The sequence below is a fragment of the Corvus kubaryi genome, unplaced genomic scaffold, assembly GCF_017639235.1.
Source record: "Corvus kubaryi isolate FWS band 111438036 unplaced genomic scaffold, C.kubaryi_AGA036_p1.0 37398, whole genome shotgun sequence".
Taxonomy (NCBI): Eukaryota; Metazoa; Chordata; class Aves; order Passeriformes; family Corvidae; genus Corvus; species Corvus kubaryi.
Genome location: NW_024581137.1, coordinates 819,052 through 846,126, shown reverse-complemented (window position 1 = coordinate 846,126; position 27,075 = coordinate 819,052). Strand labels below are relative to the sequence as shown.

The 27,075-nt window shown below is 35.8% G+C and overlaps 1 protein-coding gene across 2 annotated transcripts in view; it reads right to left on the bottom strand.

Annotated features, from left to right (window-relative positions):
* ATP9B (ATPase phospholipid transporting 9B (putative)) overlaps positions 1–27,075 on the bottom strand; it is a 154,016-nt gene that overhangs the window by 11,157 nt on the left and 115,784 nt on the right. For both annotated transcript variants that reach the window (XM_042044621.1, XM_042044622.1), the window contains exons 13-20: positions 26,667–26,809; positions 18,259–18,371; positions 14,427–14,675; positions 6,264–6,425; positions 5,568–5,660; positions 4,322–4,405; positions 3,596–3,766; positions 2,104–2,202 (exon numbers count right to left, since the gene is read on the bottom strand). In XM_042044621.1, coding sequence (XP_041900555.1) covers positions 2,104–2,202; positions 3,596–3,766; positions 4,322–4,405; positions 5,568–5,660; positions 6,264–6,425; positions 14,427–14,675; positions 18,259–18,371; positions 26,667–26,809 — 1,114 coding nt within the window. The remainder of the gene's footprint in view (positions 1–2,103; positions 2,203–3,595; positions 3,767–4,321; positions 4,406–5,567; positions 5,661–6,263; positions 6,426–14,426; positions 14,676–18,258; positions 18,372–26,666; positions 26,810–27,075) is intronic.

Genomic DNA, 27,075 nt, shown 5'->3' with positions numbered 1-27,075 from the left:
TGGGTAACCAGGCACAGATTTCAAACGGCACATAAAGATGCTCATTAGTACTAATCCTTTTGGATCTTACATGACTCTGAAGGCAAGATCAAGTGGCATAATATGAAAGAATTACATCATAGATTTTTTTTTATTTACATAATTGTTTCAGAAAGGCCCAGCTGTGAAATGCAAAAAACAGTCAAATGTTACCAAATGGATTTTGGAAGGTTTTGAGCTACGAACAGAACATGAAAAATTGAAATTATAACCAGATATTCAGGAGACTGGCAGGTTTGGGGTGTGGTGGGTTTTTTTTTCCTGTCGTTGTTTTGGTGGTGGGTTTTTGTTTGTTTGATTTGTTTTGTTTTTGATTTGGTTTTTCATTTTGTTTTTTTTTCCCCAATAAATATCAATGTATTTTAGAGCTATCATGCTAGACAAAGTTCCAAGCACAGAATAAGACACAAGCTCTGATTACACTTTTAATTTTGTCTCTGTCAACAGTTTGATTAAATAACTTTTATGATATATCAATCTTAACTACACTGAATGTGAAGTTTTGTACTTGACCCACTACTACCCAGTCAGATGCAGTTCAAAGAACCTTTCTCCTCTAGATGGGCTCTACTACCCATAAAATTTGAGTTACATTAAAAAGCCCTGCAAAAAGAAAAACTCATACACATGCCCCAATTCAGATTTTTTTTCCTTCTTTCCCACAATTAAGCATGTAAAGAGAAAGCTCCTTGTCTGGCAGCTGTTAGGAGCACCAGACTGTGTTGGCCCAGTACAATCTTTCTGCATTGCAGGGATGAAGAGATGTCAGCACTTGTGCACACTGATGAGCAGTAATTGTCCTGTCCTACATTTCACCTAACAGAATGCTTTTTTTTTTTTTTTTAAAATTTGTAAATACCTCCAGAATTACAAACTGAAGAAGCGAAGACTTCTAAGAATAAACAATTTTGTTAAAAACAATATACAACTTTTTGGAAAGAGAGTAGCAAAAAGTTTTTTCTTTCTAATTTATAACTAAAATAGAAGTGTTATAGTGCTTGATAATTTCTTTCATTAATTCAGTAGTAATTTCTTAGCAGCAAGTACAGCCACAGAAATAATTCTGTATAAATGCATTTTCTAACTAATTTAAAACTTTGTGTATGCTAAGTTAACACAGTTTTATGCTGATCTCTTATTACCAGTCAAGGTAATGAAAATAAAAATCTGACTCAACTAAATACATTTTGTCCAGGAAGACTTAATTTGTGGTGTTACAACATGAAAAGGTCAACAAAAATTGATCTGAAGTTTTATCAGAAGCATTAATAATTTAATTGCAAATAGTAGTCTGCAGGGCCTAATTTGCCATTCTGACTCTTCAGAAGAAAATACATTTACATGTAAATTATATTCATATAATTATTTCTGTAGGTGCAGGTGGTTCATTTAGAACAAACAGACGCATTATGTCTTATCATGCAGCATCAATCAATGTCTGGAAAATCTATTTTTGTTTGGCTTCAGTCAAGTTGATGCTACACAAATAAAATGTATAGAAGAAGATTCAGTTTACTTCTAACGATTACTTAAACAGTGTGTTGGTAAAATGCACACATATATAATGACATGAACAAGAATTTCTCATACCAACTTGAACTATGTCTACACAGAGGACATTCGCACTTTCATTCAGGATTAATTCTGCTTGAGTGTAAAGAGTTCTATCAATGAAAGCGTTAAAACAAGCAAGAATGACATTCAGACAGCCTAAATGCATGGACAGCACCTCACCTCCCACAGACCCCTCTCCATCATTATTTAGAGGTATCTTGCTGTGTCTGTTATGAAGGGTGTAAAGTGCATGTTGAACCTGAGTCACCCAAACATGGCTACAAACATTTCTGCAGCACATTAACAACTCTAGAAGCCAACACCCTTAAAGGCTTTGTAATTCTACAGCCTCGAATAACAACCTAAGTACTACTCTCTTGACCATTATTATGACACTCAGTACAATAACCCAACAATTTTCAACAACCAGCCAACTACTAATGAAATACAGCAACACTGCTATTAGCTGCTCTTTGATGAACCAACAAAAAAAGTTGGAACTATACTTACAGGTCTGAAAATGTGAATATCTTGATTTCTAGACACTAAGTGAGAACTTTTTGCAATGCAAGTTGCTGTCTCCAGTTTATCTCCTGTTAACATCCATATCTGCAAAATAATATAAGAGTTTACTCCTTTGGATATTAGCACGTCTGTTCTCCAAATCTAAATGACATCTCTCTCCCAACATTTCTCTGGCACTTTTTTGGATTAGATTATCCAAGAAAATATACTGATATGTGCATTTTTAAGTAAAATCAACAAACAGTTTTTACTGCAATAGTATGCAAAGCAGAAAAGAACTGTCTTTACTTTGGGCAGCTCCATTCCCCTTCCCTTCTCACAAGGGCCAATGTCTCAGTGTATGTGAAGACAAAGTGAAGCTCAGGGGAAGCATAAAATCCTTTCCCTATAGCTCTGAGACTACGCTGATCAGAAAAGTGAGGATGCAGATGACATTTGTCAGCAAAATGATGTGACATAATAATCTGTGACCCTGGTGATAATCTCAGAAAGCAGCAGCCAAGCCATGACACAGCAAATATTGGAGGATGAGCTACAGTCCCAACACTGTGAAGAGATCCTGCCCACTGACCATGCAGAACTGAGAAGGCAGTAAAGTTTAAGGGGGTAAAGTTGTTATGTTCTTAAAGTGTGACAGCTCTCTCAGCCCCTTAACACCAAGGTTTGTTAGTAAGATGACTCAATCACCATTGTCAGGAAATTATTGTCATTGCATTCCAAAATTCTCCTGGTTTGCTTTACCTTCCTGTGCTGCCCTTCCAGCAGATATTGGAGGGGCTGAAGTCCAGCAGAAGTAGCACATGCAAAATATCCCATCGTGTCTGACTCAGTTCAACCAATGCAAAGTCAATACAACTATTTGGAGCAGAGCTTGACACTCTGCTTAAAGCAAAATGTATACAATCTTGCCCCCTCCCCTCAGACATTGTTCATATATTTACTTGAAACCCTCCCTCAAATAAATGCACTACTTGTATATGTGCAATTGTTAGGTGTCTAGCAAACCAACTCTTCTGCATGGCTTTTCATGCCATCCTTTTAACATGAATTGAACAAACCCCAAGGGCAACTCTGAATTCTAGTTAAAGTAATTCACCTTTTGATCTTTGCTGAAACTTCTTACAAGTGCCAAACCTGAAAACATTGTTGTCACACAAATCTTGTGCCAAACTCATTTAGTGTCAGCAAGAACAGTTTGCTGTAGACAGCCAGGGGATATATGACTGAGACACACATACATCTATCCATTGGTAGTTTTCCAACACAAGTAAGTTTGAGATTGATGAAACCTGTGGTAGGCAAGGGAACTTCACACACAGTGTCTTGTTTGTTTCTGCTAGTTCGTGCCCAGAATGAGCTTAGGACTTGACACATTTCTTACTTTGAAAGAACCTGAATATAGACAAATATAAATTATGTCTTGATTGAAAAAGTTAATAAATTATAGCCTGTTATGTCAGCAGTATGTGTTTAGTACCTTTATTCCAGCATTCCTTAGCATCTCTAGAGTTGGTCTAACATCTGCTTGCAGCTGATCTTCTACTCCAGTGAGACACAGTAATTCCATTTCTCGCTCCAAACTCTCTACAACAGCAGCAACCTTCAGGTTTCGATCATGTATGCTTAACTTTGCTTGGTTATATCGACTCTGTTTGCACAAACACAAAACCACTTAGAGTTTGCTACGACTCATAAAGTATACATTCAGTTTACCACTCAGTGATAGCATGGTTTCATTAGGCTAAATGCTTGTCTTTAAATATCTTTAATGAAGAACAAGTCTAAAAGAGCAATTTTACTTTATACCCAATGTTATACAAGGCTCTTCTGACAATTCACCTCAAGAGAATGCCTTCAGAAGAACTATTAAGATTTAGGCATCACAGCTTCTAAGGAGGAAAGGCCTTATCTTTGAGAACAAGTAGATTTTTTAGGTCATGCTGAAGCTACAAAAATAACATTACACTAGCTTCTGGGAAAACACTGTCCAATCCCATAATAAAGCAAACACGATCCTACATATGACTGCAGAACCATCACTAATGAATGACAAAGCCTTTAACAGATTGTGGACAATACCTCAACTATCTATTTTTTAAATACGAATCATCTCTTTTTGCAGCCTTGAAAAATAAAAAAGAGGAATGTTCTCCTTGAAGTAATTAAATATGATAAAGCACAAGATCACTCTGTCCCTTCATACCTCAAAATCTTGATACTGTTCTTCAGTAAGCGATTTTTTGGCAACAACCAACGTGCGCAATCCTTCTCGTGCCATATTACCGCACTAAATGAACCAAAGCACAGAAAAGTTATGTAAATATTCAATCCTATGTTCATGCTTTATACTGTATGCTAACAGGGTGTATCTGTACCATAACTTTAGGTGTTTCTTTAGACTCTTAAAATACTCTGGAGAAGCCACAAACAGGATAAAAAGCAATTATACTTCAGGTCCCCCAAATGAAGTGGTTTGCTATCAGTAAGTCAATTAGACTTCCTCTCCTAGCTTAAAGAAAATTTCTTTTAGGTTGAAGCTTTAAAATAAATTAAAACTACTTTTGAGGCACGTAACAGAGGTACATTTCTTTTTCCACTGAACGTATCTCTTATCAGAAAAACATCTACACATTAAAAATAGCCATGGAATAGCATGCCTTAATGAAAAACAAGGCTCTCCAGTGCAAACACTTATTGATTTGACCTCATAAAGCTAAATAAATTAAACAAGTATTTTACAATTAATTGTGCATCATTATCACCAAAAGTAATTTTTATGACATTTTGCTAGGTCTTGAGGGAGTTTAATTTATTCATGTCCCCGAATAAATCAAACTGCCCTGCAGCAGATATTGATTCATATTGCCAATACCATTATGAACATACATGGTGTAATCATTGTATTAACATATTGGCTGTATGTAGGGTCAAAAAAAAGATGATTGCTGGTACCTACTAGAACACATAGTGAAAAATATTAATCAGGTTTGAAATTCAGTCACAATTTTATTTGAAGTTTAATAAATGTGGTAAAAAAAATCTCAGTTTGGACGCAACACTTATCAAACTCTGTAATTCATAATCATGCCTCACTGCAGATTTTGATCAAACAAGGGCATGTCAGGATAAGCAGATTTATAGCAGAATACTTCTCAGAAGTAAATAGGTTTTATGTGAAAGGTCAGTCAATGAAAAACAGCTTTCCTTGTTTTAAGTAGGAACATGTCGGGCTACTACTACCAGCTTTGCTTTTCTTGTATGTTACTCAGGAATTGGAAATAATTTTAATCCCTTAAAACCCATTCAGGATATGTGTAACTGTAGTTCAAAATCCATTACTGCATTGCCTCAGATTTTCCTTTAAACATACCCCAATAACATCTGATATATTTTAGATTTTAAATTTTTACAAAATTTTAATTTTTGTAAATGTTGATTTTCTTTCTTACCTCTTCTTCTAACCAATCATTGTACTGTACAATAGTGGACATGGCAACATCTGCACCCTTCATGTAAAATGTAATTTCTCCCGAAGATTCATCCTAAAATTTTACAAAAGAAATGGGGGAGGGGGAAGGAGTATCTGTTTGTACAGTCAAAACAATTACCTACCAATAACCTTATTGTCTTCTGAAGCACTCAATAGGTTCCCATTTATAAAAGATGAAGTACCTTGTCAAGAAGTGGGTAAGTTTTATTACTTCATGTTACTGTTTCCAGTGTCATCTCTAATTCCATTGAGATATGTCTCCTATTTCCATGTAAGAGGACCAGTTCTAACTGAAGTCAACAAGCATAACAGATTCTCAACATTCCTGAACTAATTTTAAAATATCACTGTTATGTCCCCTCTAACTTATATTTTGTTTCTTGGGTGGCAAATACCAACCAACCCAAAACAGAAAGCTCTGTATCTTTGAAATATCTGGTAATTAAAAATTTACAAATAACTTAGTGTAAATGCTTGTTATACATGTTTTAATGATGCAGCATTCATTGCATATTCAGTGAATCCACACACAGGCAAATGCAATCCAAATTAAGAATTTCTCAGGTATTGTCTGTTGCAGAAGGAGTGAATTAGTCTGATCTGCCAGCATTTTTTAAAAAATCAAACCAAACACCCGGAAAACCCCCAAAATTACCCTAACTATGATGCCCATGCGCTTGCTCTCGGAAGTGAAGGGGAAGATCTGCAGGATATAGTACGTCAGGATGTGTCCACCAGGGGTCTTCAGCTGCATTGAGGTCAGATCCCTGTTAACCAGAGTGAGACCCACACTCTCTGTCCACTGCACCAGAGCTACCTAAAGAGAGGGAAAAAAAAAAGGAAAAAAGAGACATACTTGAGTGTGAAAGGTCTATTACACTTACATAAATTAGGCTAAAGCCAAACAACTGTTGCTAGGGTGAAAGTCTAAACTTTTCCAAGAATCTAGGGAAAAAAAAGTGAACAGCAGCAGACTGAGTATAAAATCTTAATACATCAAATCACTTGTTTCCCTTGAGTAGCTTACAAAATTTCTTATGAAGAATATAAAAACTTTTTTGAACTTACTGCTGAAAATGAGGTATTTAGAATATATTGTTCAGAAATAACTGTTATAATAAATACCCCATATACATTCAACAATACATCAAGGACATCCAGTAGAAATTTTGCAAAACGAGAACACAATTCCCGTATCAACACCATTATGTAAGTAAAAGACTTTGGGAGCATTTCTATATAAAATATTTTATTACCTCTACAGTTACATGCCAGTTGAAACAATGTAATAGGTAGTAAATAGGTAAGCAAAGGATCTTGTTTTCAGTTTCCTTTGCTCACTTGCATCATTTTAATACTTTGTTTCAACAGTAATATGACTTCTGACATCAAATAAGAAACCAAGCTTACAATACTGCATCCCACAAACCCACATATGAAAGTCCCTTTTTCAAAATTTTGCTGCTTTGAAGTGCATGACATCTAGATTCAACATTTTTCTATGTTATGCTTTAAATATTTCTCACCACCACTGTGTGAATTATTCCTTCAAAAAATTAATTTAGGGAAAAAAAAATTTAGGAAAAGTGCTTTACTGATTTTACTGTTTTACATACAAGACATATTCCATATCTGATTTTTTTTCTGATTAAGGAAAACTTCTCCTCAATCTACTTTTACCTTTCCAAATGCGAATCATTACTGAAAACCAGATTTCTAAATCACTAGAAAGATAACTATAATGAAGTTCACATGATTTTTATGGATCCTGGATTTTTATGGATTAATAGGCTCTGCCATTAATCTCAGGCAAGATAAAAAAATAAAAATCAAGCACTCTGATAAAAGACATGCAAGTAGAAAATTCCCTAGGTAAGTTCAACAGGTCACTAAGAATTTCACATAAAGCAAATAAAACACCACAGCTTCTATGAAAATTTAAAATGGAAATAAAATCCTGTGTGAACATGTGAAAAACCCTAGTGGTGCCATGTGGGTAGGCATCACCAGGTGAAAATACAGTGAGATGAAGTTATGGAAGAGAATAGAACACACTTTGAAAAGCACCATTTTAAATTCTTGAAAATTACAGGAAGCCTTTTTACAAACTTTTCTTCTTCACCAGAAGTAGCACATAAGCTGTAAACGATCCAGTACTTCCAAGGTTAATTTTCAATTTTCACAGTGAAGGGTTACTATTACATTCTGACCTGTAAATTGCATCTTTCTACTAAAACCCTATCATCTTGTGTCCCTTTGCAGCTAGGACTAAAGTGTTCTATATTTGGTGACTCAAATCTGTTTATTACTTCATTTATGCTTGGCTTCACATACCATTTGAATTAGCATTTTGCAGTGCAGTCATTTTGTATTCTTATACCTGGCCTATACACAACTGCATATTTATTTTTTCTTTTAAATTGATCAGGGCAAATACCATACAAGAAACAGTCAATAAGGCTCAAGAGTCAAACAGATGCCTACAAGGACAATGAAAAAACTTGAGAGCAAGACAAGTTTGACTCTCATCACTCAGAATGAATCGGAGCATCATCCAAAACAACATAGCCAGTTCTTACCATTAAAATACCTGAAGCTTTTAGAATGTAGAAATTTTTTTCTAAACAAGTACTTCACAAATGGCATGAAAATCTACATTATAAATCTTAACAAATACATATATACTGAAAAGTTGGCTATGGAGAGTTCAGAAAAAGGATTCTTAGGCAAGCCTCTCTTCTTGATATTTCCCCTCTACAAGTATATTCTCTTCAATACATTTCTGAAACTTTACATTAAAATGGTCTTGCAATCTAGTGTGCCTAAATCAAGAACCCCCAGAATACAAAGAAAACGCAGCAGCTGCGGCTTCTAGAGAGCTTGACATAATGGATGAAGTCAGATAAAGTGATGAAAGGTTGGACAAGCACAAAAAGGTTCAATGGTGCTGCTACCATTTTGTTTTAAAAGAAAATCCATTGCAATGGTAATATTTTGCTGATAACCATTAATTTGCTGACACACACAAACACAGATGAGATGTGTCAAGTTTCCTGAATCCAGGTTAGGGACTTATTTGAATATTTAATGGATCTTCTCTGGCTTATCACAAAGCTTCCCTCCTGTGGAAACTGGCTGCCTGGGAGACACAAGCACATTGGTGGGTAAAGGGTCTTCCCATTACTGAGACACAGGTATGCAGTGAACCAACTAACTGTGTAGTGTTCCTAGGGCAGGTAATGCACGTGGAGGCTAAGAGAGATCTGTGGTTGCTAACTTGCTAATTGTCTTCCTCCTCAGTAGCAACCCAAAGGGTAAAGATGGCCATTCACCTCTCACGTGACAATGTCAAAGAAGCAACTTCCAAATTAGGAGAGAAAGTAGCAAATAATTGCATTGTGAAACAGAAATGCAACAGATCTGATGCGAGCTAGTGAGAAATACCTCATTTAGTGTCCTTACCCCAAATCTTTCAGATGTTTCTATTTACCACATGCCCACTCTTGAACTCTGGTTGCTTCTGTCAGCAGTGTTTCCCCACTAGAAGCCACCCAACCCTCTGAGCTTCTATAGTTCACAGCCCCAAATATCAAATACTTCAATTACCAGGGCATAGATTTCCATTCAAAGTCAAATTCAGAGATTTCATAAGGAAACTCTCCCAAATCAAGCAGTAACTGTGCACCCCACAACATCACCTAGAGCAGTACCAGCTCAGGAGGTGGAAGCAACTTCTCTAAGGAGGAGGGTGTTTCCTACTGAGTTGCCTGCGGAAGAGAGCATTTCCAGAGGGACATGAAGAGGCGAAACTTCAAAAGCACCATTGTTACAGACCATGGCCGCGTGTCCATGTTTTGGGGACATAATCATCCCATTTGTTTAGAAGCGTTTATTTATGGAACCAAATCAAATCAAACAGCTTATGCACTGGGTTAGGGTTGACCTATACAATAATACATACTCTTGACTGCAGCTTCCATCATGGGACATACTCTTTTCATCATACTTGGATATCGTGGGGCTGTACACCTCATTGCTAAGGCCATAGCCTCTAGCAGCCTGGCTATCATGCCCAGCTCCTGCTTTCCTTTCCTTATGGGCCAGACTATCATTTCTGCTCCCTAGCAGAAATACTGAACTGCTCAATATTTACAGTACTTGTTGCTCAAAACAGTTTATGACCAAATAATTGTCACTTTCCATGTACAATATTCTCTTTTGAGCTAACATTAGTTTAAGAAAAAGATCCACTGCCTCATGGTTGCAGCTGGCAGTTCTTCACCTCATAGGGCAGTTGGGGAGTTCCACCACAGTTGTGCTCACAGCTTTCCTGAAGCCATGCTGTGAATCTGACCATTTTAACCAAAAAAGAACCTGTATAAATAAAGTCTTCAATGGTTTTGGCATATATGAGGGAGCAATTTGTAGGGTAAGAAAGAAGGACTAGAGACGGAAATTTTGTAAGCTAGTTTTGCTGCTTAGAAGAATTCTCATGTAATCCACCTAGACTTCTTTCAGAATATTTAAGAGCATCTTCACTTCAGACAATAGGATCTGCTTTCAAAATCAGACTGTTGTATAAGGTATACAGGCATTTTAAGTGTGGTATTTTTAAGTTAAGGCTATTGCTTTGCAAACAGAAAAGAAGCAGTGAGATTTCCTTTCCCCACTGCCTGAGTGTTCCCAACAGCTTCCAGCAGGATTGTTCAACAACTCATACGTGTCTCCAATCAGTGCTGGTTTGTTTATATTTATAAACAATGATTTTATAACTAACATTTGCAGTCCATCACTTTTCATAAAAAACCCTTCATAATTAAAATAAAATTATTAACTTAAAAATACAGCTTGATCATGTGAAAAAACTACCAATCAATATTCAAGACAAGCTATGGAGTAGTTATTCTTTGTGGGTCTCGAAGGTCATGCAAGTGATGGTTTTATGCTACTGAGTGATTTGCTTTTCACAATACATTGACAAAACAACACAATTAGTCTTGCTTCAATAAGCACACACAGTAAAATGAATTAAACAATACAACATGTCTCATACATTACAGCTTCACTTTTGTAAACACAAAAGCTGCTTCACTAAGGGCATATAATTTCCCTGTCTGTTTTTAAATGATTGGCTTTGTATCCTTGTAATTAATTTTAGCAACTCTGTTGTCTTTGGACAGAAACGTTGGAATTAAATAACTGACCACACTTTAAGGTAGTATTTAAATATTCAAGATCCTGGAATTAGAAATGCTTGAGACTATAACAGCACAGGACAAAGCATAACCAATAAATGGCGGGTTTATGAGAGTAAGCAGTCATTAAAAATCATGACTGATCAACCTTTTCTGACCAAGGGGAGCAAAGGTCTTCAAAGGCTCCTGTTCATAGCATGCCCTGAATTGCTTGGGTCTCTGACCTTTGAACTCTATCACTTTCCCTACTTAGCTTATATCCTTTTATGATTGTTCATTACATTAAGGTAGCTGGCTTTCTACAAATGGGCTGAACCCACACCTATGATGGCCAAGTCAAAGCTGGTTTTTTTTGGTTTTTTATTTTTTTCCTATGGGTTCTCAGTGAATGTTCATTGTTTGCTATGCTACAGCTGTAGAGGACAAGTGACAGACAAATGAAACTTTCCACTCTTTCAGAGAAAATGAAATATTGATCACTTATCATAAGAAACAAAGAGCCTGGCATAAGTAGGGTTTGCATTATGAATACAAAATCAGTTACTTATCTCAGGTTACTCCAACAATAGATAAATACATCTTTTATGATGAATGTTCCTACTTCTAAATGTGCATACTTTGTTATGGTTACATTATATCTGTATATGGATGCACACACATACACACAGACATGAGGAATTTCAAAAGAGTTCCTCAAGTCAATTCATTAAGTGTGTAGTGTAGTGAGCATATTGCTAAGCTGTTTATTATACCTTCCTACATGGAAGAATAGTTTATACTTACATAGTGTTCTCTGCTCTTTACATCCTATGGTGCGATCACACAATATTATATAATACAACAGACAACTGTGCAAATAACATCTTGTTACAAAAGACTGCAATCAAGCCAGATCCATAAACAAAATCTAAGAGAACAGAGTTGCAATGTCGAGAAAGTACAATGCATAAAACCAGTTAAGTCTATTAAATGATAATGTTGCTTATTAACCAAATATGTTGTGATAGGTCAGTGCTGAGGTTAAACAGAAAACATCAATTGAACCATTTTCCTAAATAAAGCTCCAGGGTGCAATATTCAAAGCACTTTATTCAATAAAAAATGCTTTTAAAATGGTACTTTGGTGATTGGGAAACATTGGCATCATCCGTCAACCTAACTGCAGGAAAGTTCAATAAGCTAAATAATGAACCATTTACATTATTTTCCTTAGGCTCCAGTGATTTGCAAACATTGCATCAATAGAAGTCTTTAAAAAATTATGATAAAGACCTGCTAGTCTTTCAACTCCTAGGCTTTTTTCTGTCATGCTGCAATTTTTATGCTGTTTACGTGCTTTTTGTGGCTTCATCTTTTAAAAAGACTTCATTTTAACATCAATTTCTCATTATATTACAGCATATTTGTTCAATATGATAATTTTACTAGTGTTTCAAGCATTATCTTTGAGAAACAAAAAGGAAATTTAAGGCTGCTTTAGAATGTAAACATTTCATTTCACTGCCATATAGTTTTAATATATGAGTTGAAATGATAAAAAAAACATTATTAAAAGGATATCTGTGCATTCTCTCCCTTGCAGCATGAACAGTTTCTTTGTTGTTGATATCTTCTTCCACCTCGTTTTCCACCCTGAGTCCCAGATCTCTTATATTAGCACTTTATCAACTTCTCTTTCCTTCCTTTTGTCTTTCCAAGGTCAAATTCCCTACTGTCTTCCCAGGGCACCACTTGTATAATTCTCGAGTCTTACAGCTACTTCCTTTAGGAAATATGGGAGGAGAATTGCTCTTCATGGTAGCATTTTCAGCTTTCAAACAACTGAACAAATGTACAAAAGCCCACAGGGAGAGACGAGCGAGCGGGAGAAAAACCTCACATAGTCTCTCTCAACTGCACATATCCTCACCTGATTTAGTAATACCTTTGGCAATTAAAGCAGAATGTTTACTTAATTTATAGTTGTCATCATATCTTCATAGGCAGATCCTTGCTCATGCAGTCATTCATTACACTCAGTAGTACCTCACAGGCTCATTAAACTGAAATATTTTGTAAATATGAATGCATGTGCAGATGAAAATTTGTACACGTGTGCATTATACAAGACAAATTATACAACTACGTAACACAAACAATGCCCTTCCAGGATTCTCAACTCATAATGGGGATCAGCTCACACTATTCAACACCACATACAGTATTATGGATTATTGATTTTAGAATAAGATCAGCATCTCAAGTCCTGCACAGAGTTTTATTTTTAAAACCGTTCTGACAGCCATTTTTCAGCCATCAAGAACCAGCCACTTCTTTATATTCTACAATCCTTTGACACTATGAATTGTTTATGGCATCTGAAATGCATGTAATGTCTGCCAGTTTGGTACTACATGAAGACAGATTCCATTTTATTTCTTGCATTCCTAAAAACAGTTGTTATAGACCTGTTACTTTTAGCATTTACAGCCTGCAGTTTGAACTGCTCAAGTTTTGTTAGCATTACATATGGTGACATATTAGACATGAAAACCAAACGTATACCATGAATAATACACTATGCTGTGGCAGGATGAAGTTTGTGAAAGAAATATTGTCTTGTATGGGATCAACTTGCACAGATAGAAAAATATTCAGGCTTTCAGGTACATACTCCCTTCTTCACATCTTACAGCAACCTTATTTTATTTATGACTAAGCTACTGGGGTTGCAACAACAACAGTACCTCCAGAAAATGCTAGAAGTTCTTTAAAACAAAGATGCTCCTCAACCTGCTCACTTTCAGATGCAAACCAACCTCAAAACAGTGTATTTCTCTATTTCACTTTATCAACTACACACATTTTTATAAAGTGGACTCTTTGCAGTATCTTGAAACATGAGCTTTGCCTCTCTCTTCTAGTATCTTTTTAGACTGAATTTTAGGCAATCAATTTAGGGCCCAAAATAGGATTATTCAGAACAATAACTCAAAACCAATGAAAACAATGGGATTTGTTTAAAATTTGGATTTCAATAGAAGTCAAAGGCATGTTTTTATTTAAATGGTGCTTTAAATTTGTTCTACACTTGATGCAATTTTGAAAGAACCTTGAAGATTATGAAGCTGCCTAGAGTTTGAAGCTCAAAAACTTTTCTACAGAAGCATTTGAGGTTTGATGGTTTTTTTTTTGTTTGTTAGTTTCTGGGCGTTTTGTTAGATTGTTTGTTTTTTCCTGTTAAGAATCTATACATTCCAGTACCTGCTAGCATCTCTAGCTAATGTATCAGGTTGTCCATCCCTCAGAACAGTTTCATATTCCCTTTAATAGCATATTATAATTCACACATAGATTAATGTTTTGAGAATAACCCTAATAATAAACCTTTAATTGCAATCCTCAATACAGTATTGACCCCAAAGCACTGACTTCACAGATCTTTTAGTCAAATAACTGAAAATGCTTTTACGCAACAAAGAAACACTATATCTTTCCCAAGATATAGAAAAAATAAAAACAGATTACTCTTAATTTTAAAGAACCCCCTGCCCAAAACCTTTTTCTTTCACAGCTCTTCTCTCTTTAACTTAGTTTACACTGTTCTTTAGGACATATAAATATTTTCAGCCTTGCATACCAACCTCATCAGGGCTGGAAGCCTGGTAAGTTCGATTTTCATCGCTGAAGTCCTGATCCACCTCTGCATACTCTGTCTCTCCAGACACACCAGCCCGGGATTCATATACTGGGGTCACATTGTGGCAGAGTGCAATGGCCTTCACTGCTTCGTGTATCCGACTGCTGACGCTCTTTCGAACTTTGGGGGCAGATGATTGAGGCTTCCTGGATGGCGTTGAGCTCGTACTGTTTCCACTGTTCTGAGAGTGGACCTTTAAGACCCAACACAATGAATAGTAAACCAAAGTTCAGAAATGGAAACAAAACATGAATACTTATATATCTATATCTGACTGTTCCCTTTACAAAGGTTGGTAAGTGATAAGCTAGTAACCATTTATTTATTTTTATATAATGTACTGTTAACTCATTCAGCTTGTGATTCTTAAAAAGCCTCATCTACTTTTTTAATTAAATGACACATAACTATGGGCTCATCCCCCTGCATTTGTAGTCAAATTTCAATAACAGAGCCTGAAGACAATTGAAAAATGTGAAATGAAAACAAGTATGCTGGAAAAGGGCTGAATAGACTGACTGGATTCTGCAGAAACCCCTGCTATCTCACTTCAGATTTTACATTTTTCAGTGACCCATCACAATAGTCCTTTCATGTCTTTTCATTCTATGAATTATTTTTTCCTTTTAAAAAAGAAGTATTTAAACCAGCCACCAACTGGATGAGTTCAGAAACATTGAGACAAAATTTCAAGGGTGCTGTTTTATTGTCCTTCTTCAGCTGTGCCATCAAACTGGAAAGAAACCCTTTTCTTTTAGATCTTCACCTAAATCTCTATATATTAAAAGATCACCACATTTGTGGTAATCAGAAGAGATCAGAAGAAGAGATCAGAAGAGAACAGAAGAACAAAAGCAGGATCATTTTAAAGTATAAACATTAGGAGTCATTAAAATAGAAATATTGCTGATTTAGTTTATAACTTACACAATTTCTGTATTATTTGTAAACTAAGGCAGTTTTATATTTTTGCTGCAGGCTGAAACGTTTTTGTCTTGTAATTTGCAATAATCTAATAAAATAATCATGCAAAATAACAGTTTGACACATATTTGAAGATCACATTACTGTTGCATGACCATTAAGCTAGCACTGTTTTAAGTTATCCTTCAGAAATGCTCAGGCACATGACAGAACTAATCTTCCTCTGAAAAGTGCAATGCGTTTATAATTAGGCAAAATAAGTTGGGGTTGGGGGGAGGTGGTTATTGGTTTTCGTTGGATTTTTTAAAGTCAGCACATTAAATATATCAGCAGTACCACCACAGGCTCTTCTGTTCATTCCAATGTAACCCAGAAAACCTTTTCCGAATCCACGCTTTTTTCCTCCCGACTGCAATCTGCTGAACCGTGAACACTCTGCCCATCAAATTACAGTGTTGTCTAATAAAGGGTTTAACTTTCTGCTCATCTGGCACTGCTTTTCAGCTACTGCTTTAAACCTCTGCATTTGCATTCTGCTAACGTTGATGCCATTACAGTCACAAATAAATTAAGCTGATTTACTCCTTCTGAATTATGTTATGTTTATTGATGCTTGTATAATTTAATTTCACACAAATTCCATTAAAGATTATGCCCTCTATCACAAAATGCTTCCAGTGGGGAAATATAATCAGGTTATAATAGATTTGTGTGTTACATTAAGATGACAATAGTCTAGTAGGTCCACTGTAATAATAAAACAGAACACAAACAAGGGATAAAATCAATGTCACACAAGAACCACTGCCTAGCTAACCAGCATCTTCTATTATCATAGATTAAATAAAAAAACCTCACTATACTTTTTCAGATTGAAACAATTGTTTAGTAGTTGTTTGGTTTGTTACTGAGATTCCATCATTGTTCTGTTTTAACGAGTTGCTACTAACACAAGCATAATTAAAGCATTATTTAAACATAAAGTAGTGCTATATAAAGCTGACAAAAAGGACGTTCCAAGAAGGTTCTTTTCATCATCTACTAATAGCAGACCTACGTTTTGGTAATCTTTTCCCCACAACTGAGAAGAAAAGGTTCCCTCACATTTCTTATTTTAAGTATGTTACAGTTACTAAAAACTTGTAACCATGGTTACCACTCATTAAATTTTACAGTAAATTAGTAAAAGCTGTAAGTAGTAAGAATTCCAGGAATTGTGCAATTCTTTCAGATAGCATATTTAACAGCAAAATATAAAAACAGTATTTGTGAGCATACCTCCCCTAGAAGACTGGTGCTTAGCTGTCAAACTCAGACCAAGGTGTGCCAGCTCAAGACTGTCAGTTAATATTATTTAATGCTACAGTTGTTACTGAGAATACTCAAATGACACATTATAAGAAAACCAGGTTTGGGTGATTTTTATACCCTTAGTCAGTAGGAGTTAATTTCAGTAACACATCCTGAACCAAATTCAGACTGCTGATCTTTAGGTGAAAGAGCTCTGTATCTCATTTCCAAGGCATGATTACTGTATCTCACTTACTATTCATGACAATACCTACTAAAATTTAAGCTGAAATAGATTTGTCCAAGGAAAAGAATTCAAGAAGGGGATTTGTTGAATTGTATAGATAGGAAATAATTAAGAATTTAAGTTGCAAACTTAAAACTTACACATTTCATCACTCTTTTCCCTCCTGTCTCTCCTCCCAAAAGCTACAAAGTATTAACTGGGTCCAGTGTGGTGCTAAATTAAATTTTTATTTTTATTTTAAGCAAATAAGAAGGGAGCCATAGTTCACAACACAGCACAGCTAGATATTCCAATCAATTTTTGATCCTACAGTCCTCTTACAAGAGAAAACGAGGACACAGACAAGGAGGTCAGTCTACAAACAACTGGGTCAGGCAGTCATTTTGTGTATCCAAGTTAACTATGGAAAATAACTTTTATATAATTTTTATTATCTGCAAACAACATGGAAATACTAGTTAACCTTTCATTTGTTTCCTCCTCTGTCAATTTTCCTAATTTTTGGTTCAAAGAATAGAAATAAAAAATGAAGCACAAAGTTCATCCTAATCTCAGAGTAGAATCAGGTGTTTAGGAAGTTTGTTTGCAGCAAGCACCCAAAGAGTTTACATACATGGGAAATGCAAGTAATGCTTGCAGAATTCCACCTTCCTCCCTCATTCATCCCACAACTGACCCACACAGAGACAGGGAGTCACAATCCCCTTGCACACTTTCCAGACCACGCACTCTTATACATCACAGGAACACTTCGTTCTCAAGCAATATGAAGTTTTCCATTTTCTCACACTTTTCCCCTGCCAGTTTTATGCTGTTTGAAATCATCTTAATTTTTTAAAAAAACAAATTTTAAAAATACCTGTGTAAGTTTTATTTTGACAACTACTGTTATACCATTTGGTTATACCAATTAATGTGGCTTTTCGATGTCTATTCTTGATGAGTATCTTCAAAGATATAATTACTGTTCATGTTGTTCTGGACACTTCCTTGTAATTTGTAGTCTCAGTAATGAATAGCTTACTCTTAGATGATTTGGCAGGAGAAAGACTGCACTGCACAGACAGGTTAATAGAGATTTCTGCTAGTGGAGAACAGAAAAGTAAATCCCTTTAAGCGGGTATTATGAGGAACTTTGGAATCAGGAGAGAACTATGTACTGTCTCACATTTTTCCCTCCCATCATATTTTTTAAGAGATACCTACACATGACAACTTCCATAGCATCTCAAATTCTAGACATCATCATTAACAACAATGCTTCAATGCTGTTAAACTCCCCTCCGATACTAAATGTAAATGATTTATGAAATACCTGTGAATAAGAGTTTATAATATGACTCTGTATTTCATCCATTGTGTCTGTTCCATAGGACACAGTACCTAGGTGGAGGCGCTTAAATATCATCTCATTCTGTGTAAGTGTTCCTGTAATAAAGGAGAAGTATATCACAAAGCAGTGAAAAATACTGCGAGATGGCCACAAACACCTCCTCCCCCTTCCCCCATCCCCCCAAAAAATCTTTCCTTTGGAAAGAAGGAATGAATCACGAGTTAGCATCAATTTAGTTAATTAAAGGAATGTTTGTGGAGAAAGATCAGGGTTAGTAATTCTGGAAGAAATCACTAGTTCCACCTGCAAGCTGATTTTGCCAATAACTATATATGCAAACTTGAAGAGACAAAACCTTTTCTTTATATACAAAAAATTGAATTTGCAGTATGTGGATGGAACTTACTCTCAAAAGCCAGTGCAAGAGTTTGCACCATGTATCAGAAAATCTAAAGAAAAAACCCCCCACAACCCCAAAAATTTATACAAATTTCCCACACTTCATTTACCAAAGCAGACATTTGGGCAATTGGGCACACTTCGTGTTGTCTAGATGAAGTCATTAAGACCTAACATTACTTCAAATTTGACAGATACCGCCTCCAAGCGGAATTAGGCAGAATGAACAAAATCAGTGTTTTGTGTGCTCACTTCACACTTTTAAGAAACGACACGATGTCAGTCAGACTGACACTGCATCCACCTCTGCCAACCAGTCACGTCCTCTGGTTTGGAAAACCTCTAATTGAACGGTGGGGGCTTCAGCCTTGCCTGATGGGGTATGTGAGGCAGAAAGGGGTCACTACTGCCTAGCTTTCCATGGTCAGCTCACAAAAGATTATTTTGATAATGGCCCTTCCTCAAATTTTTTTCCTATGGCTACTCAGGCAGAGAAAGTATAAAAATAGCATAAAGCTATTCCTATATTTAACCATACAGTATTATGTCATTAAAATGCATGTCTGATCAAAAAAAAAATAAGCAGAACATGGTTCCAGAGTAGACACTCTTGAAGCTTCTACAATATTTTTAAAATGGAGTATAAGAAAATTAACTGGAAACAAATACTGTGGAATAAAATATTTCATATTAATTTTATTTATCTAAATTATTTATTTCACATCTTTATCCCAGTATGCCAAAATACATGGTAAGCCACATGAGGAGAAAAGGCTAAAAGCATGATATATGCTATAACTATTATCTGCAAAACAACGCTGTCTGGCCAGTTAGCATCCAGTTTATGCACTTACCAGGGCTAGAACTATCAGAGATCTTCAAAGATTCATTAGGGCTGTAAAAGTCTCATGTCTTTAACACTTGCATTTGAGATGTCTACCACTCCCACTTCCTGGTGATAGCTGTACAGCGACACTTCATCTCCACTGTTGGACCACCACCCTGCACTATCAAACCCTGACTTTGTTTTATCAGTACAAGATGATCATTCCAAATTTCCCCTTTACCACTAAATAATGACACTTCCCATTTCCTTATCCTTACATGTTGTTGAGGATTTTTCTTTCTATAGTCATATTATTTGAATTTTAAAAAATAATTAAAATAAGGTTTATGTGAAACGCATCAATTCTCTACAAAATATGCATAATATTATTAAAAATTTACATGAGAAGCTGAACATTCCCAAGGCTGGAAAACAGCCCAGGAAGACAAAGTTCCAGATCTCTAGAATTAGCAAATTGGAAATTTTTGGTTATTTTTATACATGGGAAAACAAAATTATTTTATTTTACAGTCATCACATAAACCCATTTTTCTACCTTTAGAAGCTGTACTTTTATTGAGACCTTTTATTAAGTTTCATTACATTTTTTACTTTGATTTGAGACTAGAAAAATTCAATCTCCAGTTTGCACATGAGAAACATGAAAATTTCCACCAATAAACATGAGAGACTAAAATCTCCATTTCCAAAAGAAAGCAAAACCAAAACATACACACTGTGCAAAAATATTCAGTGCAAGAAATTTCCAAGCCAGTCTTTATCACCTTCCTAACTTTCCAGGCGTGCTAATACCTTCTCACTGCCCTTGACTTTGCCAAGCCTTTGAATTAAAAAGCCTCACTCTAGGAGTTGTGAAAGTAAATGCTAGTCAAAGGGTGAGACAGCAGGCAACTGTCAAACCCACTTCCCACTAGTTCTGTAATTGCTGCTTGGGAAAACTGAGCAGGAAACAAAATCAGCCCTATGATTATTATATGGAAAAATTATTTCTTCTGACAGCACTAAATCAGTCCAACTCCATATCATGCTTGGTGAGGGAAAGGTAGATAGCTGGAAAATTTGTGTGTTCCACCCCCTCTTTCTCAGCAAGCAGAGAAGAAAAGCTTCTGCACAGAAAAGTACGGATTTTCCTATCTTGCAATCAACAGGAGCCAGGGAAGAAGGTTTAGGAGAAACAGGTGAGGAAAAAGAATCAACAAAGACATGGAAATAAACATTCCGGAAATCCGGATTCAGTATCTGCATCTTACACATCTCTTACCCAGTCCTTTTTATCAGCTATGTTAATAGGAAATACCCATGACAAATAACTACAACAAAAGCAAAGAAACAGCAATTCCAGTTTGCTCATGCTTCTCAAGACTAACATGAGACTTTCAAGAACAGCCATAATAAACCTGATGTGTTGTTAGACAAACAGGGGTAGCTGAAGTTATGAAAGGCCTCCCAAAAGCTACTGAAAAAAACCCACCTTAGCAAAATACACCTTTTTCAGCCATCCACATGGACATACAGTTTCATCACGTGTGCAAATTAAGAATTTACTTCTAAGTTCCTCTAACGAATGAAAGGCCAAAATGGGACAGAAACATTCCCAACAACTAGTTCCATATATTACATAGTGCCAATCAGTCATGTTATAACTTTAGCAGCAGTTCTGTCTTAGATTTTAGTGTTTTAGCTGAAGACTAATACTCCATGACAGAAAAACACGTCTTGTATTTTATGCCCCCAGATTCAAAGATTTCAATATCTAGAGGCAGATTTTCTAATATAGCCCACTTTTTGAACAAGAAAAACAACACAAAACTAAGTTCTCTTAGTCTGCTCAAGGTGGTAAGTACTATAGAACAGTGAAGGAACTTTCTATCTTTAACAATATTTTTTTTAAGACATAGTTATCAATTCCACACTTTCAGGACATTTCTAATATAAAGAGTTATTAGATTTTTAAAAGCTTATTTTAGAAAAGCTTCCAGAAATTACATTAGTCAACATATGATCTACTACTACTATTATACATTCTTGAACTTTGCTCTGGAATGCAGGTACCACACAAGGAAAATAGCCTGACAAAAAAGTTAGCATAGAATTGCTGGAGAAAAATTTAGTGTGTTCTTTAATGAAGCCAAGAGCTTTTTTTCCCCCTTCATTCCTACAATTGTATCATTAAACACAGAGTAAAGCAGGCAAAGAGGAAATTAATTTCTAAGGAAAAAGTCCTGAAGGCATCATTCCTTGGGTGGCAACAGATGTGATTCACAACAGAGCAGCAGAGATTTTTTTGTTGTTTTTTGAGAAGCAGATGCAGATCATTCTGATCCTGTATTACTAGCTGGCAATTTGGACCAATACCAGCGATCTAGAAAGTCCAAAACAAGAAAAAGCAAGAAAATACGTACAGCAGAAAAATTAGTAACTTTGTGAGAAATTAAGAGGAGGAGTAACTCTTCATATAATATGAGTACTTTGTTGGAGCTAGTTGCTTAAACAGATAAAAAGTCAGTGTAAATCTGAACATTTCTATGGAAACTTTTAGGGAGATCAGGCCTAATCAGTCTAGTAATTAGACTGTTGACAACAATCTGGAGATACAAGTTTTTTCTGTGAACCCTGGAAAAAATATTATCTGGTCTATAATATAAGAAGAAAATGAAAAAAACTCATGGTAAGCATACATAGTGTATGTCTGTTCGCTCAGCTGCTCCATTTATGAATACTGCATAAACATAACCACCACAAAATCTCAAACCAGGTAAGTCCCAGTGCAACCCATTAAGCATGAGGACAAAGACCAAGAGAGCTGAGCTATGCCTAATCTTTCGAGGCAGAAGGTCACAGTAGAGGTAACAGGTAAATGGGGGGCACTGAATTAGGGAGTACCACCCCTAAACCATGACACTCAGTACCTATTTCCTCTGTGCCTTCTGTCTCCCACAAGCACAATACCTGTGTATCCAGCAGTGCAAGAGCAACATCCATCCTCAATGGATATTTTCAGTGGATGGGAGTCCGACAGAAGACAAAAAGTAAGGATTCCTTAGTTGGAATCTCCCTGTAGGATCTCTCCATCAAAATGTTCTGTATCTAGTCTGCTCTAATCACTCTGCAAACCTAGTGGTACTAAAAATCTCAGAGGCAGAGCATAAATATATATCCATCTAAGTAAAGGAAGGAGATGTTATTCCATCAACGTTTTTTTAATTACTCTTTCTCTCTAGTTGCTTACATTGAAGAGGTAAAGACTCAAAGTATAACTAAAAAGATTAATTTTCAGAAACAATTACTGAAATTCACTGTTCTAATAGTACATTACATTAGGCACATTTAACAAAAAGGTCCATATACACCAACCTCTAATACATGGCTTTTCCAAAAAATTCAAGAATCCCATTGCTCTATTCATCTGTTCAATGTGGCTATCTGTTACATACCTCATTTGGTCCAAACACCCATTAAAAAGTTAATTACAGAACCCAAATACAAGTGCATGCCTTAGTAAGTAACTACACTTGGAAGACTACATGTTTGCTTTAGCTGAACACACCAGTAGTTGTTGTGAATAGCAGAAGGTTTTCTATCCCACATCCTAAGCAACAAGAACTCTCATTAAATATTGCGAAGTATCATTAGTTTTTTTCACCATTAGAGTTTTTTGTACCCTGGAGAGGATGACGCCTTTCTGTCAAACTTATATGAGATTCAAGTCCGAACAACATGGCATTTTGGGTAATGGCTGCTATAATTAAAATGTGAGTCCTAAAAAAACTGTTGTTTTACTGGTGTTTTTAGTAATGGCTTTGTTCTACATGAAGATAAAAACTCCCTAACAAAGGAATTAATGTATTGCTTTAATAGGCTGCACCCTGAGTTAAGTTTTAAAATTTATGAGTTCTCTGCAGCATTGTTCTTTAAACAATGGCATTGTCAAATGCAACCAGTGAGAAGATTAAAGTTCTCCCAGCAGATTAAGTACAAATTATCTGTCCTCCTGTTTCAGCATCATTTGTTCATTTATCACATAACGTCTAGTATTTCTGGTCAGTGTCAATATGCTCTGCATCCTTGCAGTTAACAGATGTCTTCTCTTGTCGAATGAATTACTTTATGTTTCACGCACTGGTGGCCGCAGATGTGTCACTATAGCAACATCATTAATTTCAGATCTTACCGGAAACATGCACTCCAATCAAACCTAATTATACCACATTGCTTTCTTGTCCCACAATAAGGAAACTATAATGCAATTATTGGGATACTTCATTTTCTATTATACTGTGGCAAATGAGAGAGCCACTGTGATGGACGCTTCTTGTCAAAAAGCTTATTGATGAAGCACAAACCCAATTTACAATCATACAAAGGACTACCTTGCAATTATGTTAGTAATGCAATGCTCCTTAGACTCAACAACTAATTCTCAATCATTTCCAGTGAAGCTTGGACCACAATATAAGATTTTTGCAGACAGTTCTCTGGATTCCCTTTCCTTTTCAGTATTGAGAAAAACTTCACCTGTTTACATTTAACTAATCAGCCTTTTAGTGCTGCTTTTTGGTAGCACCCACTTGGGCAGATGGCTACAAAACTGACTCCCCTCTTTATCCTCTGACAGCCAGGCCTTAAGTGGACAGAACAGAATCAACTGGTTTCTATGACTAGAAATGAAAATTCAAATGAGAAAGTGCTGAGACTAGCTCTTATAAACTGTATAATCATGCAATGTCAATCATGGATTAAGAGTACAGACTTTGTTCATTACCTAACAGTATGTTTCACGTTTACCATAAAATGCAGAATGAGAACAAATGTATTCAGGAAAGGAAACTGGAAGCAGCTACCAACATACTTGGGTAAAAAGTACATTGTCGATGTGTTTGTCCAGGATGAAGAACAGTTTAAAATTTGCGGGGCACTTAAGATTATTAAACAGAGCAGTGTTTCCCATCTCTGCAAGGCACAGTCAGTGGTGTGAATCTGGTGATGTCTCCAGGACTCCTGGCTTATTTTCACTTACATCAGCTCTCAGCTGACACTTGGGTAAAAATGCCTAGGGTGAGACTGCTGACTCTGCTTCTTTCCAGAACACTTTGAAGCTACTGCCCTAGAATATGGCCTTTACTTTCATTTTTACATCATTATTGTACAGATTCAGACCTTCCACCACAGCTCAGCAGACCTCAGTCCTCTGAAAAGCCTTTGAGGGGGAACACCAACTATCATCCAAACGCTATAAAACAAATTCCTGGTAAAAGTCTTTTGTTTATTTAGCACCTTTTAAGTATGCACTCTGTGCTGCTTCTTAAACAGAACTACTGTGATTGCAAGAGGCATGATGTAGGTTGAAAAAAAACCCAACCAAACAAAAAACCCCAATTAGATGCATAACAGGGTTGTTTCGCCTTGTATATACAGGTCAATAAAATGTATCCTTTCAAAGATTCATGAATGTAACACCACAGTTCTGCTTTGAAAAATCCAGCATCACTAAATTTTTTGTGGATTTTTTAAAGGAGAAAAACTTTGGTTTTAATCCCTCTTCTATTAGGTTAAGTATAAGGGTTGTCTTCCTAAAAGTAGAACAGTGGCAGGTTTTTTTGGTTGGTTTTTCAAACAATCCTCTAACTCTCAAACAGGGTAGTAAGCATCAGAGACAGAATATAATTTCTGCATTGTAGAGTTGTGCAAACAAACTGTTAGTATTTTATTTAGCAGCACCTAAGATTGTCAGTGCAGTTTAACTCTAAGTAGAATACCTCAACACTTGAACTGCGTTTCCAGTTCGGTATGGTAACTGGAATCTCTACCAGCAAAGTTTAAAAAGTGTGTATTGGTTTTGCTTAGAAAGTATTGCTTTGTAACTAACTTTGGAGTTCACTTTGTAAGTGAAATCTACTGCATTGTTTTGAAAATGAATTATTTTTGAAAGTACTTCTTTTTCCAAACATATGCTATAAATTACGTATTTCAAGTCTTCAATGTGACAGCACTCAAAGTTACATAAATTATCATGATGAAGGGTGCAATTAAAATCAATAAGCAGTTTCAAATAGCATACAAATCATTAGGTAACTGAAATAAAACTTGTTAAAAGAATCATTCACTACCACACTACAATTAGCAATATACTTTTCTTTTACAAAATAGAAGAACAGCATTCCTATGTATATAGGATAACAGATGTGCCTATAGAAGAAAAAAGGAAAGTGTGTTTTGAAAATTTGACGATATATTATATTTACACTTCATTTCAAATATGCAGTAATGGAAGTGTTAGCATGGGAGGGAACACAGAACTATTTCAAACAGAAGGAGATATAAATTGTGTATTATGCTTTCTGAACAGTATAACAGAGGCCAACCCCTGCCCTCCCCAGCAGCTTCTCATGATTTTGAACTATATTTTACTTAAAACCACTAAAAGAATTCTTCAAGCTTTTCAAGAAAAACTTTTTCAGTTCAGAAGTTAAGCTTCTATAAAACCACCCTGGTATATCTACCAGAAATTATTTATTCAGTCTCCGAAAGAAATAAGAAAGCGTAACACAAGCTATTACTTCTTCACACTCTCAGTACTTACCTTGTTATCCTGGTAAGGGTTGGGAGTTCCAGTATACCAGGTGAGATACAGTAACAGGTTACAGTTATGAAGGTGAAATCATTCAGCAGCTCCAGAACTGGTCTTGGTAGCATAAAGAGCAACTAACTTCACTGGGACAGCAGATGTCATTTTGGAGGCTGATCTCATGACTTGTTTTGGAAATGACTTGCTCTCTCAAAGGCCATTCTTAACTTATTATCATACAATGTTGCAGTAGCAATGAAGTGCAGAATAAACCAGCATCCTGTGTGCTATTCCAGAGTCTTTTCAGAGGAAGACACATGGTATTCTTACTCATGTTGTACAATGTTGTCTTACTACAGAAGAGCTGTTCTCACTGGAATAAATCAGAGTACTACCAAATACTGACTTTAACATCTAAGTACTGACCTACCAAGTAAAAGTCCTTAACCTGTGTAAAATCTTATTGAGAAACAAGAATCAGTAGTCTAAATCTACTCTTACATTAGCATATTCAAGTACAGAATTATCTTTAGAAATTTTATAAAAGTTATCATATTTCAGAATGGTAACCTGATATACCTGTTTTATCCGTTAGTAAATAAACTAATCGTCCCAACTCTTCTGGTATGGTGCTAGTTCGAACAACTGTTCCAGGAATATTGTCATCTTTCATAATCATCCACCCATAGGCTGCCTTACCCATGTCCAAGTTCACACGTAAACTGCAAAGGAAATTTATACCATAATCAGTGTGAATATTAGGCAAAGTGAAAGTTATAACCATAAAAATAAAACTAGAAGCTCTTTTTAGGATATCTGAAAAAAAAAAGATATTAAACCTATGTGCACCAAAACTTTGGAACAATGCTTTTTTAATGTGTTTGTAGAGTACATATCACATTAGAAATTCAGGCTTCATCCCAGACTTTTAGAAGATATTGCAATACAAACAAATGCAGTATCATGCATTCTGCATGAGACAGATTGC